Source organism: Pristiophorus japonicus, chromosome 14 (assembly GCF_044704955.1).
Source record: "Pristiophorus japonicus isolate sPriJap1 chromosome 14, sPriJap1.hap1, whole genome shotgun sequence".
Lineage (NCBI taxonomy): Eukaryota > Metazoa > Chordata > Chondrichthyes > Pristiophoridae > Pristiophorus > Pristiophorus japonicus.
This window is the reverse complement of record NC_091990.1, coordinates 128015559-128033438: the sequence shown is the minus strand read 5'-3', so window position 1 is coordinate 128033438 and position 17880 is coordinate 128015559. Positions and strand designations below refer to the sequence as shown.

Genomic DNA, 17880 nt, shown 5'->3' with positions numbered 1-17880 from the left:
ATTGAAAGGCAGAACAGACTCGAAGGGCTAAATAGCCTACTTCTGTTCCTATGTTCCTATGGTATGGTATCGGAAGCTTTTTCTGAATTAGGGCAATCAAAGTGTGCATATGCTTAGAACTCTGTTCAGCAATAGAAAAACAAATGGTGGGACAGTCAATGCTCTCCCACTTTTTAATCCTAATGATAATTCTCTGGACCGATGCTGATTACATAAGAACATAGGAGCAGGAGTAGGCCATTCGGCCCTCCTGCTCCGTCATTCAATAAGATCATGGCTGATCTGATGTTGGCCTCAACTCCACTTCTCTGCCCGCTCCCTATAACTCTTGACTCCCTTATCGCTCAAAAATCTATCTCCACCTTAAATATGACCCAGTCTCCACAGATCTCTAGGGTGGAGAATTCCACAGATTCACAACTCTCTGAAGAGAAGAAATTCCTGCTCATCTCTGTTTTATTCTGTAACTAAGCCCCCTAGTTCTAGATTCCCCCATGAGGGGAAACATCCTCTCTGAATCTACCCTGTCAATCTTATATGTTTCAATACGATCACCTCTCATTCTTCTAAACTCCAATGAGGATTGGTCCAACCTGCTCAACCTTTCTTCATATGACAACCCCTTCATCTCAGGACTCAACCTAGTGAACCTTCTCTGAACTGCCTCCAAAGCATGTATATCCCTCCTTAAATAAGGAGACCAAAACTGTACGCAGTACTCCAGGTGTGATGTCACCAACGCCCGGTACCGTTGTAGCAGGACTTCTCTGCTTTTATACTCTATCCCCCTTGCAATAAAGGCCAACATTCCATTTGCCTTCCTAATTACCTGCTGTATCTGCATGCTAACTTTTTGTGTTTCATGAACAAGGACCCCCAGATCCCTCTGTACTACAGCATTTTGTAATCTCTCTCCATTTAGAAACATAGAAAATAGATGCAGGAGTAGGCCATTCAGCCCTTCGATCTGCACCACCATTCAATATGATCATGGCTGATCATGCATTTGAGTACCCCATTCCTGCTTTCTCTCCATACCCCTTGATCCCTTTAGCCGTGAGGGCCACATCTAACTCCTTTTTGAATATATCTAACAAACTGGCCTCAATAATTTTCTGTGGTAGAGAATTCCACATGCCCACAACTCTCTGAGTGAAGAAGTTTCTCTTCATCTCGGTCCTAAATGGCTTACCCCGTATCCTTAGATGGGACCCCTGGTTCTGGACTTCCCCAACATTGGGAACATTCTTCCTGTATCTAACCTGTCCAATCCCGTCAGAATTTTATATGTTTCTATGAGATCCCCTCTCATTCTTCTAAATTCCATTGAATACATGCCTAGTCGATCCAGTCTTTCTTCATATGTCAGCCCTGTCATCCCGGGAATCAGTCTGGTGAACCTTCGCTGCACTCCCTCAAGAGCAAGAATGTCCTTCCTCAGATTAGGAGACCAAAACTGTACACAATATTCAATGTGTGGCCTTACCAAGGCCCTATACAACTGTAGTAAGACCTCCCTGCTCCTATACTCGAATCCTCTCGCTATGAAGGCCAACATGCCATTTGCCTTCTTCACCACCTGCTGCACCTGATGCCAACTTCAATGACTGATGTGCCATGACACCCAGGTCTCGTTGCACCTCCCCCTTTACCAATCTGTCACTATTCAGATAATAATCAGCCCTCCTGTTTTTACCACCAAAGTGGATAACCACATTATACCGCATCTGCTATGTATTTGCCCACTCACCTAACCTGTCCAAGTCACCCTGCAGCCTCTTAGCATCCTCCTCACAGCTCACACCGCCACCCAGATTTAGTGTCATCTGCAAACTTGGAGATATTACATTCAATTTCTTCGTCTAAATCATTAATGTATATTGTAAATAGTTGGGGTCCCAGCACTGAACCTTGCAGTACCCTACTAGTCACTACCTGCCATTCTGAAAAGGACCCATTTATTCCGACTCTCTGCTTCCTGTCTGCCAACCAGTTCTCTATCCACGTCAGTACTTTGCCCCCAATACCATGTGCTTTAATTTTGCACACTAATCTCTTGTGTGGGACCTTTTCAAAAGCCTTTTGAAAGTCTAAATACACCATATCCACTGGTTCCCCCTTGTCCACTCTACTAGTTACATCCTCAAAAAATTCTAGAAGATTTGTCAAGCATGATTTCCCTTTCATAAATCCATGCTGACTTGGACCGATCCTGTCACTGCTTTCCAAATGCACTGCTATTACATCTTTAATAATTGATTCCAACATTTTTCCCACCACCAATGTCAGGCTGACCGGTCTATCATTCCCTGTTTTCTCTCCCTACTTTTTTTAAAAAGTGGGGTTACATTCGCTACTCTCCAGTCCATAGGAACTGATCCACTGTCTATAGAATGTTGGAAAATGACCACCAATGCATCCACTATTTCTAGTGCCACTTCCTTAAGTACTGTGGGATGCAGACTATCAGTCCCTGGGATTTATCGACCTTCAATCCCATCAATTTCCCTAACACAATTTGCTGACTAATAAGGATTTCCTTTAGTTCCTCCTTCTCGCTAGACCCTCGTTCCCTAGTATTTCCGGAAGGTTATTTGTATCTTCTTTAGTGAAGACGGAACCAAAGTATTTGTTCAATGGGTCTGCTATTTCTTTGTTCCCCATTATCATTACACCTGTTTCTGACTGTAAGGGACCTACATTTGTCTTCACTAATCTTTTTCTCTTCACGTATCTGTAGAAGCTTTTGCAGTCAGTTTTTATGTTCCCTGCAAGCTTACTCTCATACTCTATTTTCCTGCTCCTAATTAAATCCTTTGCCCTCCTCTGCTGAATTTTAAATTTCTCCCAGTACTCAGATTTGCTGCTTTTTTTTGGCCAATTTATATGCCTCTTCCTTGGATTTAACACTATCTCTAATTTCCCTTGTAAGCCACGGTTGAGCCACCTTCCCCGTCTTATTTTTACGCCAGATAGGGATGTACAATTGTTGACGTTCATCCATGTGATCTTTAAAATGTTTGTCATTGCTTATCCACCGTCAACCCTTTGAGTATCATTCGCCAGTCTATCCTAGCCAATTCACGTCTCATACCATCAAAGTTACCTTTCTTTAAGTTCAGGACTCTAGTTTCTGTATTAACTGTGTCACTCTCCATCTTAATGAAGAATTCTACCATATTATGGTCACTCTTCCCCAAGGGGCCTCGCACAACAAGATTGCTAATTAATCCTCTCTCATTACAAACTACCCAGTCTAGGATGGCCAGCTCTCTAGTTGGTTCCTCGACATATTGGTCCAGAAAACCATCCCTTATACACTCCAGGAAATCCTCCTCCACCATATTGCTACCAGTTTGGTTAGGCCAATCTATATGTAGATTAAAGTCTCCCATGATAACTGCTGTACCTTTATTGCATGCATCCCTAATTTCCTGTTTGATGCCATCCCCAACCTCACTATGACTGTTTGGTGGTCTGTACACAACTCCCACGAGCGTTTTCTGCCCTTTGGTGTTCCGCAGCTCTACCCGTACAGATTCAACCTCATCCACGCTAATGTCCTTCCTTTATATGCGTTAATCTCCTCTTTAAATAATAATTCGCTTTTTTATTTTTTCTAACAAACAAAGTGCATAACCTCACATTTTCCCACATTCTACTCTATCTGCAAAATTTTTGTCCACTCACTTAGCCTGTCTATATCCCTTTGCAGATTCTTTGCGTCATCCTCACAACTTGCTTTTCCACCTATCTTTGTATCATCAGCAAATTTGGCTACATTACACTCGGTCCCTTCATCCAAGTCATTAATATAGATTGTAAATAGTTGAGGCCCCAGCACCGATCCCTGCGGCACCCCACGAGTTACAGTTTGCCAACCTGAAAATGACCCATTTATCCCAACTCTCTTTTCTGTTAGTTAGTCAATCCTCTACCATGCTAATATATTACCCCCAACCCCGTGAACTTTTATCTTGTGGCACTGTATCGAATGCCTTTGGCAATCCAAATACGCTACATCTACTGGTTCCCCTTAATCCACCCTACTCATTATATCCTCAAAGAACATGATTAGAGCATGATTGTGAAATAAACTCTGACATCAAGACCAGTTTTTCATCCTCAAAGTGATCTCACAGCTGAACTAAACTGCCAATGTCTGCTGAAACCAACAGCATTGTATTTAGTGCAATAGATCGCAGCAATGCTGGAATACGAGGTATCCCTGAGACAAGCTTGCTATATATAACTACACCATTATATATAATATTTGCAATTATTCTTTCAGTACTGTTTTTTATAATGAGGACATAACTGGCAATATGCAGATTAACATCTCTTGGTAAATATCTTCTTGGATTCAATGGCACCCTTAAGTTGTCTAAATTTCTTCCTTTTATAGGAGCTGACTCACACTGCCCTATTTCTCATCATCATCATAGGCAGTCCCTCGAAATCGAGGAAGACTTGCTTCCACTCTAAAAGATAGGTGGGAAAGCAAGTTCTCAGATGACGGGATTACAGTCTCTGTCACAGGTGGGGCAGACATTGGTTGAAGGAAAGAGTGTGTGGGGAGTCTGGTTTGCCGCACATTCCTTCCGCTGGCTGCATTTGGTTTCTGCATGCTCTCGGCGACTAGACTCAAGATGCTCAGCGCCCTCCCGAATGATCTTCCTCCAATTAGGCTGGTCTTGGGCCAGGAATTCCCAGGTGCCGGTGGGGGATGTTGCACTTTATCAAGGAGGCTTTGAGGGTGTCTTTGAAACGATTCCTCTGCCCACCTGGGGCTCACTTGCCGTATTAGAATTCTGAGTAGAGCGCTTGCTTTGGGAGTCTCGTGTTGGGCATGCGGACAACATGGCCCGCCCAACTGAGCTGGTTGAGTGTGGTCAATGCTTCGATGCTGGGGATGTTGGCCTGATCGAGAACACTGACATTGGTGTGTCTATCCTCCCAGTGGATTTGCAGGATCTTGCAGAGGCAGCGCTGGTGGTATTTCTCTAGCGCTTTGAGGTGTCTACTGTAAATGATCCACGTCTCTGAGCCATACAGGAGGGCGGGTATCACTACTGCTCTGTAAACTGTGGAGGGACGTGATCGGGGCCCAGGAGAGGCGTGAGTTCAGGGCCAGGGGCAGCACGGGCCAGCCCACACTGCGATATGTGTGCGCACTAGGTCTGTGTAGCAGAGCAGGTCTCCAGATGTCTTGGGTAATCCTTGCTACGGGACCTAGCTCTGTCAAGCCTGTGTGGTGGCTGGTGTGCAACGGCCACCCCATGTTAAAAAAAATCCACGCACAGGCATCTTCCACCCTTGAGGATGTAGTTCGGAATCTTCATTCGAAACACCAGTGAACTCATCCCATTTTTTGGCGTGGAAGCAAGTCATCCTCAGTTCGAGGGACTGCCTATGATGATGATGAGTAGACCATAAGCTTGCGTCTGTGCACATTCAGAGGCTGAACTCCAAGCCATCGGCAACATCTTCACCGAGGTGCACGAAAGCATAGGTCTTTCACTAAACATCCGTAAGACAAAGGTCCTCCACCAACCTGACCCCGCCACACAGCACTGCCTTATTTCTACTTGTATGATAGCATACTTGGAGATGTGATGATTGCATCCCCATGCAAACTGGACCAGGTACTTGTCGCACACCCGCTCCCCACAGAAATGCACTGACTGCTAAACTCCGAGTGCTTGTAGCTCCCACCTGGAATAGGCCTTGGGTCCCTTGAATAGGCGAACCAGCGACCTAAAGCTGTTTCAGGATCCCGATGCCAAATTCGACAAATACAGGCACTCAGTTTTTCTGGGTCCAGTACGAAACCAGCGGTTCGTAAAGGGAACACTGGAAGTTGGCGAGGAAATGATTGTGCCCAGAAATTGATCCCACCAACAACTATTTTTCACCCATAAATCAGGTGCGTCAGAGACCAACTTCTTCCTGTATGAATGTGAAAAACTGTTTTGTATGGAAATGTAGATCACTCTGTGCAATAGCATTTCAGTTCAAATTGTCGAATATAATAGCAATTCCCTTCAAATTACATGATTCGATCGTGGTAGCCTGTCATCTGTGATTGCTGAGCTTGCCATAAAAGGAGGAAATTTGTTTCAACAGCTGTATGTATTATAACAGGCAGCATAGCACATATTAAATTGTGTTTCAAGGACATAACACCGACTGTGGTTGAAATTATATTGCTAAATCAATGGATTTAGGGCATGTTATTCTTGATATCATCCCAACCTTGTGCTGCTGCCTACTCGCATACTGCATGCAGCTTATGTGCTCTATGGTACATATTACTCATGTGAAATTCCATTAATTTAAGAATTAGTATTGTGTCCATTTTCATCAATGGGTCAGTACAGTAGTTAATCAATGTGAAGGAGCTTGTCTTCTTGCAATGATAATTCTGTGGCAATGATTGATCAACCCTCCTTCATACCTTTGTTGAATGTTGCATCAATCCGTGAAACCCATTTGTTGCTATACTGATTACAGTAGAGGCGTATCATATGTACTGCATTGTGCATTTTTTAAAATCATTTGTTGTGGTGTATAATTTTTTATTATATATTCTATCTTCATCACTTTGAAGCAATCTTTAAACCATTGTTTAAGGAGCTCCTATATTACACCACCACCCAAACTGTCTTCCTCCACTACATTGAATTGATAAACAGACTGTCACATCTGTCTAATGGGCAGCTAGTGAAATGATGGTCGGTCTGTGAACTTCAAATATTTATATTTTACTAGTGCTTTTAAACTTAATTGTATCTGTTATTGTAAATTAACCATGAACAGTGACTAAATACTGCCCATGTCCTAACTCGCACCAAGTCCCGCTCACCCATCACCCCTGTGCTCGCTGACCTACATTGGCTCCCGGTTAAGCAACGCCTCGATTTTAAAATTCTCATCCTTGTTTTCAAATCCCTCCATGACCTCGCTCCTCCTCATCTCTGTAATCTTTTCCAGCCCCACAACCTTCCGAGATATCTGCGCTCCTCCAATTCGGGCCTCCTGAGCATCCCCGATTTTAATTGCTCCACCATTGGCGGCCGTGCCTTCAGCTGCTAGGCCCTATGCTCTGGAATTGACTTCCTAAACCTTTCCGCCTCTCCACCTCTCCTTTAAGACACTCTGTAAAACCTACCTCTTTGACTAAGCTTTGTCATCTGCCCTAGTATCTCCTTGTGTGGCCCGGTGTCAAATTTTGTTTGATAATGCCCCTGTGAAGGGCCTTGGGACATTTTACTACGTTAAAAGCGCTATATAAATACAAGTTGTTGTTGTAAATACTTAAGGGGGAGAAATTGGGTGGCGCCTCAGTTGGGGCGCTGTCCCGGGCGGAGCGGTAAATTTTGCACCGGCAAATGGTTTGCGTCTGCCGCCGCAAAATTCATCAGCTGAGCCCGGAGTTTTGAGCGGGGCGCTAAGGGAGGCGTTGCAAGCCTTTTTTAGGGCGCTGGGCCAGCTGAGCAAAGGAAAATCCCAAGCTAAGCAGGTGGCCTCAGGGCGCCATTACAGAGGCCTGGGGGAGTGGGGGGAGGGGGGCGCCGGGGGGAGTAAAACATTTTAAAAAAGAAAACACCAAAAACATTCTCAAAACATAGCTCATGCCACCACAACATAAATCGCAAAAAAAAATATTTTAAACAATCACACTTATCTGATGTCGGCATTACTTACCTCACTGCGGCCGCTACAACTTGGAACGCCTGTTTTCACAGGTGTTCCACCAGGGCGCGCTACATGTCGGGCGGCAAGCCAAAATCAAGCCGGTGTCACAACCAGGGGCGCGGCACACCGGCTCGCCACTTCTGGGCGTTAATGCTCCGCGCCCTGTCGATAGACCGGCACCGAATGTCCCAGCGGGTCGCTGGAAGCTGGCCGCCTGGGCGCGTGATTGCCGCCACCCCTCTGGGACGCGAAGAGGGCCAGCAGTAAACTGAAAATCCAGCCCTTTCACTCTGAACAAACAGTATTTATTATTTACTAACTGCATCACAATTGTGGTGGTGATTATTTGGCATGTTAAGCTTTTGACATTCACAAGAAAAGTGCGCTGGGAAAATGCTGAAAGATAAACAAACACTTGAAAAATTTTGAATAATCAGGAGTCTTATTTGTTTTCTAGCCGTCCAGATGAGGGAAGGGGAATGGGTTAATGTTCTTAGTCACCCAAAGAGCTTGTATTTGTGCTCATGTATTTGATTGCCTGTATTTTGGAATGCCTGCTGACTCTTTAGCTTGAGATGGCTTGTTCTTAATTACATTCTTTGTGGTTATTGTGTATCAGACAGACAATGTGGAGGAGAACTTGGAGACTATACTGGATATATTGAATCTCCAAATTACCCTGGAGACTACCCTGCAAATGTTGAATGTACCTGGAACTTAAGCCCCCCTCCAAAGCGCCGCATTCTCATTGTTGTCCCAGAAATATTCCTACCGATTGATGATGAGTGTGGTGACTACTTGGTCATGAGAAAAAGCTGTAAGTCAGAACAGCAATAAACTTCTTCACGTTATAATGTTTCACAATTAGATTTTTTAAATAAATGTGCACTTATCTGTTCACTATCCAAGAGTCAATAGCTTTGAGTGATTTCAAGGCTGTAATCTCAACTCGCAATTTGCTGAAGGTGATGATGGATTCACAATGGGAATATGGTTCCATAGGTGATTATAGCCCTACAATACATTACCATCTTCAGTCCAGCATTACAGTCGGGCTCAATCTAGGCTCATGCAGTGTGCTGGAATATGCACATGCACAGACACATAGACAGCAGAGTTTGGAGATTAGTCAGAGAAGCAGTGAGACGAATTGTAGTCCCCCCTCTTCCCTCCCCTCATTGCCACCTCAGCTGAGATCAGATAACTCAGCAGGATCAAACTTAAAACCTTCCTGGTCTGTATAGCTCAGTACGATACCACATTTCACCATTGAGGTCTCTGGGGAATGTTGGCTGACAAAGAGTAGAGTGCAATTTGAGCAGATTCAAACTGTCCTGTGCATTTCAGTGTTAGATTATTAACATGAAATCACTGCCAGATATCATCATCATCATAGGCAGTCCCTCGAAGCGAGGATGACTTGCTTCCACACCAAAAAAGGATGAGTTCACAGGTGTTTCAATGAAGGACCTAATATTCCAGATCCTGAACTGCATCTTGAAGGGTGGAAGATGCCTGTGCGTGGATTTTTTTTAATGTGTGGTGGCCGTTGCACACCAGCCACCACACAGGCTTGACAGCTAGGTCTTGGTTCAGTGGCAAGGATTACCCAAGACGACGGGAGACCAGCTCTGCTGCACAGACCTAGTGCGCGCACATATCGCAGTGTGGGCTGGCCCGTGCTGCCCCTGGGCCCTTGCCTCTTCTGGGCCCCAAACTCATGCCTCTCCTGGGCCCCGATCACTTCCCATGCAGTCCCTGTGCATGTTAACTCTCAGTGCACTCCATCTCTTTCAGGTATGATGTTGGCCACATAAATGCAGTACTGATTATAATCTCATTATTGAAAAATAATCTGCATTTGATTACTGAGAAATTACATACTTTGTAGCTAGTTGACTGATCAATAGTAATTGACTTGATATTGAAATTTCATAGCTGGTTTGAATTTCTTTTGTGTGAAATGTGTAATGGGTTAACAACTTTGTTAAAATAATGAAGAATGTCACATGAATACATTAACTAATGTGTTGTAAATATAGCACAGTGGAATTTCAACCGCATAGAATTTCCAATGGAACAAATGTTAGATTTTGCAATTGATTGAGAGCTTTGAATTAAACACAACAATATTAGATGTAATGTTTAAAATGTTGCATACCTAGCCTTTCTTTAATGATAGTTGTCTCAGTTAATCTATTGACACTAACTATAGCGATATTAATAGTACAGAATTGCTTAGTAATAGAATTTGATCTGAGTGTTGAATTAATTGATTTATACTCAAAAATGATGTATATCAATGACTAAGTCTGTTCTTGTTGTGTAATTGACCAGCATTGTCTAATTCAGTGACAACCTATGAAACCTGTCAAACCTATGAACGGCCCATAGCATTCACCTCAAGATCAAGAAAATTATGGATTCAATTCAAGTCCAATGAAGGGAATAGTGGCAAAGGATTTCAGGTTCCATATGTAACATATGATGGTAAATACAGATACCTCCTTTATAAAACTTTCTTTTAATATGTGTCTGATTTGTCTTCCTGCTCCACATTATCCTCCACAATCAGGAAGGCGGAACAGCCCACCCAGCTGACAGATCCATTGATACCATCAATGTGACTGCTTGCTGAAACCACGAAGATGGATGGATGAGTGGTGTAGCCACATTTACCTGTTGATTCCCAAGTAACCCAGCTAAATCTGTTTTTCTTTTCATCCGTTTTGTGAAATTGGTGGAGGATTGGCTAACCAACAGAAAACAGAGAGTCGGGATAAATGGTTCATTCTCTGGTTGGCAATCAGTAACTAGTGGGGTGCCGCAGGGATCAGCACTGGGATCCCAACTATTTACAATATATATTAATGACTTGGAAGAAGGGACTGAGTGTAACATAGCCAAGTTTGTTGACAATACAAATATGGGAAGAAAAGCAATGTGTGAGGAGGACACAAAAAATCTGCAAAAGAACATAGACAGGTTAAGTGAGTGGACAAAAATTTGGCAGATGAATTATAATGTTGTGAAGTGTGAGGTCATGCACTTTGGCAGAAAAATTCAAAGAGCAAGTTATTATTTAAATGGAGAAAGATTGCAAAGTGCTGCAGTACAGTGGGACCTGAGGGTACTTGCGCATGAAACACAAAAGGTTAGTATGCAGGTACAGCAAGTGATCAGGAAGGCCAATGGAATCTTGGCCTTTATTGCAAAGGGGCTGGAGTATAAAAACAGGGAAGTCTTGCTGCAGCTATACAGGGTATTGGTGAGGCCACACCTGGAATGCTGCGTGCAGTTTTGGTTTCCATATTTACGAAAGGATATACTTACTATGGAAGCAGTTCAGAGAAGGTTCACTAGGTTGATTCCGGGGCTGAGGGGGTTGACTTATGAGGAAAGGATAACATAGAAACATAGAAAATAGGTGCAGAAGTAGGCCATTCGGCCCTTCAAGCCTGCACCACCATTCAATAAGATCATGGCTGATCATTCCCTCAGTACCCCTTTCCTGCTTTCTCTCCATACCCCTTGATCACCTTAGCCGTAAGGGCCATATCTAACTCCCTCTTGAATATATCCAATGAACTGGCATCAACAACTCTCTGCGGCAGGGAATTCCACAGGTTAACAACTCTCTGAATGAAGATGTTTCTCCTCATCTCAGCCCTAGATGGCCTACCCCTTATCCTAAGACTGTGTCCCCTGGTTCTGGACTTCCCCAACATCGGGAACATTCTACCCGCATTTAACCTATCCCGCCCCGTCAGAATCTTATATGTTTCTATGAGATCCTCTCTCATCCTTCTAAACTCCAGTGACTACAGGCCCAGTCGATCCAGTCTCTCCTCATATGTCAGTCCTGCCATCCTGGGAATCAGTCTGGTGAACCTTCGCTGCACTCCCTCAATAACAAGAATGTTCATCCTCAGATTAGGAGACCAAAACTGAACACAATATTCCAGGTGAGACCTCACCAAGGCCCTGTACAACTGCAGTAAGACCTCCCTGCTCCTATACTCAAATCCCCTAGCTATGAAGGCCAACATACCATTTGCCTTCTTCACTACCTGCATGCCAACTTTTGATGACTGATGTACCATGACATCCAGGTCTTGGTGCACCTCCCCTTTTCCTAATCTGCCAGCATTCAGATAATATTCTGCCTTCGTCTTTTTGTCTCCAAAGTGGATAACCTCACATTTATCCACATTATACCGCATCTGCCATGCATTTGCCCACTCACCTAACTTGTCCAAGTCACCCTGCAGCCTCTTAGCATCCTCCTCACAGATCACACCACCACCCAGCTTAGTGTCATCTGCAAACTTGGAGATATTACACTCAATTCCTTCATCTAATTCATTAATATATATTGTAAATAGCTGGGGTCTCAGCCTGAACCCTGCGGCACCCCACTAGTCACTGCCTGCCGTTCTGAAAAGGACCCATTTATTCCGACACACTGCTTTCTGTCTGCCAACCAGTTCTCTCTATCCACGTCAGTACATTACCCCCAGTCCAATGTGCTTTAATTTTGATGATTATGTTGTAAATCTTCTGTTGTCCAGTCACATCACCTCTGTTTAGAATATTTTTGCAATTGTACTTCATAATAACCCTGATTTTTTTTCTCTGTTAACAGAGGATTACCAAGAGCTGATTGAGGATATAGTTCGAGATGGTCGGTTGTATGCATCTGAGAATCATCAAGAAATACTGAAGGTAGATTACAAAGAATGGATATTGGAGTAAAATGTATTTGAAAGTACTGCTTTCTCAATTTTCATTTTACAATATTGCTACACACATCATTCATAATTAACAGCATTCTTTGTTAAGTGGAATCATGATAATTAATCATTTATATGTTTTGTGATAACTTTTATTTTCAACCTCTGAATTCTGTCCAATTTTTCAGTCTGGTGCACTAGAAAATACTTTCTAGGCTAGGAGTAGCACGTCATCAAATCTTATTTTCTGAAATAAGTAAATATAAGATACCTCACAGGTGGCAGTGAGTTATGGCATTCACTATGAATTGTTAAAATGTTTATTTTAACATTAAAACATCAGAACCATCTGGGAGAACCTGTGGCTATTGAAGAGAAATGTTTAACCCTCATTATAACGTAATCCTTGGGAACTGAGTATTCTGCATGCTACAATGAGTCACGTTGCTATGAGGAATAACAGTCTATAAAATATGACCTGTGGAGTTGAGCACTGAGTTCTTAGAACTTTATAATGTGTTTTAGTGGAAGATGGAGTTTTTAAATTTGTTTTTGCACAGATCCTGGTAGAACTGTTGGTGAATTATTTTAGAGTGCATTCTGCATTCACTTCTGCTGAATCAGCATTATGTCTAATTTCATACAACAACTTGCATTTATTTGGAGCCTTTAATATAGTAAAACATCCAAAGGCGCCTCACAGGAGCAATTATCAAACAAAATTTGACAGGTGAATTATCAGTAGATCTTTATAAGTGTGCAATATTAATTTGATTGGCAATTAAATTATTTCTCACAATCATGGAATACTCTAACATGAAATGCAATGAGTTCCATTTGCTTCATCAATTTCATCTTCGCTTCCTGTTTATTGCTCAATTTCCCCAAAGTCAAATAATTTTCAGCATTTCCCCCCGTTATTTTTCAATCTGATAACATTGCTAATTTATTGTCATTTCTGTGTATCTTTGTACACATCTTTGTACACAAACATGTACTATTATAATTCATATCAATCAGATATTAGATGCATTACTTATTCAGCACCCTCTATATTGGCAGTGGTGGTCACAGCTTGTTTTATACTAACCTTATCATAAAATTGTTTATCTCGCTTGTTTCCCAGGGAAAAATGGCACTTTAAATGTTTTTTGCCTCCTTAGTTTGTAAGCCTATACTGTTAATTTTGTTGGGCTGTATTATTCAGTGTCACAATTAAGGATTATTGACTATTTGATCTAGGAGGGTGTTTTGGTTTAAGCTATATGGCCCCCATATTTAAGGGGAGAGTGTGGGGAGGACTTAATCAGCAACAACTACTTGCATTTATACAGCACCTTTAACATCGTAAAACCTCCCCAGGCATTTCACAGGAGCATTATCAAACAAAATTTGACACCGAACCACATAAGGAGATATTGGGGTAGATGACCAAAAGCTTGATCAAAGAGGTAGATTTTAAGCAGCATCTTGAAGGATGTAAGCGAGGTAGAAAGATGGAAAAGTTTAGGGAGAGCATTCTAGAGCTTGAAGGAACAGCTGCCGATGTGTCAGCTGTGGCTCAGTGGGTAGCGCTCTTTCTTCTGAGTCAGAATGTTGTGGGTTCAAATCCCACTCCAGAAACTTGAGCATAAAAATCTAGGCTGACTCTCCAGTGCAGTACTGAGGGGGTGCTGAACTGTCGGAGGTGCCATCTTTTGGATGAGACGTTAAACTGAGGCCCCGTCTGCCCTTTCAGGTGGATATAAAAGATTCCATGATACTATTCAAAGAAGAGCCGGAGAGTTAATGGTCAATATTTATCCCTCAATCACTAAAATAGATTATCTGGTCAATATCACATTGCTGTTTGTGGGAGCTTGCTGTGTGCAAATTAACTGCCGCATTTCCTGCATTACAACAGTGAAAAAGTACTTCATTGACTGTAAAATGCTTTGGGACACCCGGTGGTCAATATAAAAGCAAGTCTTTTTAATGGTGGAGTAATTCAAATCAGGAATGTTCAATTACAGAGATAGGGAGAGGTGTCTGGAGGGATTTGAAAACAAGGATGAGAATTTTAAAGTTGAGGCGTTTTTGGGAGGTTGTGCTTAAATAGTATAATACTTTGGTTAGGCCACAGCTGGAGTATTGCGTGCAGTTCTGGTCGCCGTATTATAGGAAGGACGTGATTACACTAGAGAGGGTTCAAAGGAAATTTACTAGGATGCTGCCTGGAATGGAGAATCTTAGTTATGAGGACAGGTTGGGTTTGTTCTCATTCGAACAGAGGAGGTTGAGAGGAGACCTCATTGAGGTGTACAAAATATTGAGGGGCCTGGACATAGTGGATAGTAAGGGTCTATTTCCATTGGTGGAGAGGTCTATTATGAGGGGGCATCGTTTTAAGGTGGTTGGTGGAAGGTTTAGAGGGGATTTGAAGGGGCGCTTCTTCACGTGGGGATCTGCAGCTCGTTGCCTGGAAGAGTAGTGGATGCAGAAACCCTCACCACTTTGAAGAAATGGTTGGATGGGCACTTAAAGTGCAGTAACCTGCAGGATTATGGGCCTAGAGCTGGTAATTGGGATTAGACTGGATGACCTTTTGTTGGATGGAGCAGATATAATGGTACTGCAGGGAATAGAATACAGCCAGGGTGATTTCCTGGACTAGTTTCGATCGCCTGGATGTGTTGGAGAGGAATTTTCCCAGATTTTTTCTCCCTAAATTGGCCTGGGTTTTTATCTGGTTTTTGCCTCTCCCAGGAGATCACATGGCTCCGGTTGGGGTGTAGAATGTTTTAGTATAAGGGGTGTCACAGTTGTAGTGAGGCGGATTGGTTGGGCTAGATGTCTTTGCCTTTCCATCATTGTTCATAGGTTTATATGTAACCTTTAGGGCTGCTGACCAAGGGCCGTGTGGCTCTTTGTCGACCGGTGCGGACACGATGGGCTTCCTTCTGCGCTGTAAATTTCTATGTTTCTATGTTGTTTAAAGGGGAGCCAATATAAGTCAGCAAACATAAGGGTGATGGGTGAACAGGACTTGATGTGAGCAGCCACAACCATCTTCCTTTGACTTCAGCCAGAGTTTCCCCCTTGATGTCAAGGGCATTCACTCTCACCTCACCTCTGGAATCTAGCTCTTTTGTCCATGTTTGGACCACGAACATAAGAACATAAGAATTAGGAACAGGAGTAGGCCATCTAGCCCCTCGAGCCTGCTCCGCCATTCAATAAGATCATGGCTGATCTGGCCGTGGATTCAGCTCCACTTACCCGCCCTCTCCCTGTAACCCTTAATTCCCTTATTGGTTAAAAATCTATCTGTCTGTGATTTGAATACATTCAATGAGCTAGCCTCAACTGCTTCCTTGGGCAGAGAATTCCTCAGATTCACAACCCTCTGGAAGAAGAAATTCCTTCTCAACTCGGTTTTAAATTGGCTCCCCCGTATTTTGAGGCTGTGCCCCCGAGTTCTAGTCTCATTACAAGGCTGTAATGAGGTCAGGATCCAAGTTGTCCTGGCAGAACCAAAACTGAGCATCAGTGAGCAGGTTATTGGTGAGTACATGTGGCTTGATAGTACTATAGACAATCCCTTCCATCACTTTGCTGATGATTGAGAGTAGGCTGATGGGGCAGTAATTCGCCGGTTGGATTTGTCCTGCTCTTCGTGAACAGGACAAGTCTGGACAATTTTCCACTTTGTTGAGTAGAGGCCAGTGTTGTAGCTGTACTGGAATAGCTTAGCTAGAGATATGGCTAGTTCTGGAGCACACCACTTTGGCACTGCACCCGGGTTGTTGTTAGAGCCCATAGCCTTTGCTGTATCCAGTGCACTCAGCCATTTCTTGATATCACGTGGAGTGAATCGAATTGGCTGAAGACTGGCTTCTGTGATGGTGGGGACCTCAGGAGGAGGCCGATATGGATCATCCACTCGGCACTTCTGGCTGAAGATGGTTGCAAATGCTTCAGCCTTGTCTTTTGCAATCACGTACAATTATCTTGTTGTTAAAAGGGTAGTGTTCATTGAGCCCTAATTTTCTACCGCAAGTTTTAGAGGCAATTAATGTGCAAATCCATCAAGTTCTTAAAAGTAACGGAGAGGCTAATGGTGAGATGCCGTTTGTGCAAGGCAGACGGCGGAGTGGCATGAATCGACCAGCAAGTTCAGGAGATTTGCAACTCGAGGCTTATCTCTTCTTCCCCTGAACATGCTGCTTGATTGGTGCATTATTAACGGTGTGCGTTGTTAACACACTGTTATTCTGTAGGAAGATTTGGCCATTATTGATTGATTCTGCAAAAATATCAGTCCATTATGATACTGTGTTGCCAAGCTCTCAATGACCTTGATTTATTTATTTTTAACCTTTTCTGACAGCAATCATTTAAGCTGGAGGGCTACCATTACCAAGTTCCATTTAAAATCAGTTAATTAAATAAATCTGGGTTTTTTTTTTTGAAAAGCTAGTAATGGTGACCATGAAACTACCGGATTATCGGAAAAACCTAACTGGTTCACTAATGTCCTTTCGGGAAGGAAATCTGCCGTCCTTATCCGGTCTGGCCGATAGCAATGTGGTTGACTCTTAACTGTCCTTTGAAATGGTTTAGCAAGCCACTCAATTATACCAAACCGCTACAACAAAGTCAGCACTGTGGGAGTACCTTCACCACATGGACTACAGCGATTCAAGGCAGCTCACCACCATCTTCTCGAGGGCAATTAAGGATGGGCAATAACTGCTGGTCTTGCCAGCAACGCCCACAACTCGTGAACAAATACATTTTTTAAAAAGCCCAGGAACATTAAGAAACTGATAAACTTGCTACAATATATAAAAATGTACAAAAATTGCATAGTTAGAGAGTGTAATCGCAAGTTTTATTTAGATCAGAGTTACATATCGGATGCTCTATTAGTCCATGTTCTTTATTTTATCTGTTAACGATTACAAAACTTGGATTTTGATTAACACTTATATAAATCTATTTTTTCAGGACAAGAAACTCATCAAGGCTCTGTTTGACGTATTAGCACATCCACAAAATTACTTTAAATACACAGCACAAGAATCCAGGGAAATGTTTCCAAGGTCATTTATTCGACTATTGCGCTCAAAAGTTTCCAGATTTCTACGGCCATACAAATAGTGGAACATTTTTGACACCCTTGAACACTTTGGTATTTCATTAGAAAAACTTAAAATGTTCCATTTAATCTGTTCACCTGCAGTTTGTATGAACTCCTTTACATAGGAACATAAAGTTTGGATGTCCCACATCATTGCACTCTGTTAAGTATCCGAAGCATTGAACACTGTAAATCATTCATGGTGGAATAGAAATATATGGTCAATTGGGAAAAAAAGACAATATTAATTTTCTTTTTTAATTTACATTAAGCAACAAAAATATTGCATCTACACAGTCACTCTTGCCATTTTTTTGACAAAGTAAT

The 17880-nt window shown here is 42.7% G+C and overlaps 1 protein-coding gene across 1 annotated transcript in view; it reads left to right on the top strand.

Moving 5' to 3' along the window:
• LOC139279487 (signal peptide, CUB and EGF-like domain-containing protein 2) overlaps positions 1 to 17573 on the top strand; it is a 182032-nt gene extending 164459 nt beyond the window's left edge. The window contains exons 20-23 of the mRNA XM_070898615.1: positions 8318 to 8515; positions 10036 to 10188; positions 12344 to 12423; positions 17421 to 17573. Coding sequence (XP_070754716.1) covers positions 8318 to 8515; positions 10036 to 10188; positions 12344 to 12423; positions 17421 to 17573 — 584 coding nt within the window. The remainder of the gene's footprint in view (positions 1 to 8317; positions 8516 to 10035; positions 10189 to 12343; positions 12424 to 17420) is intronic.
• The last annotated feature ends 307 nt before the right edge of the window (positions 17574 to 17880 follow it).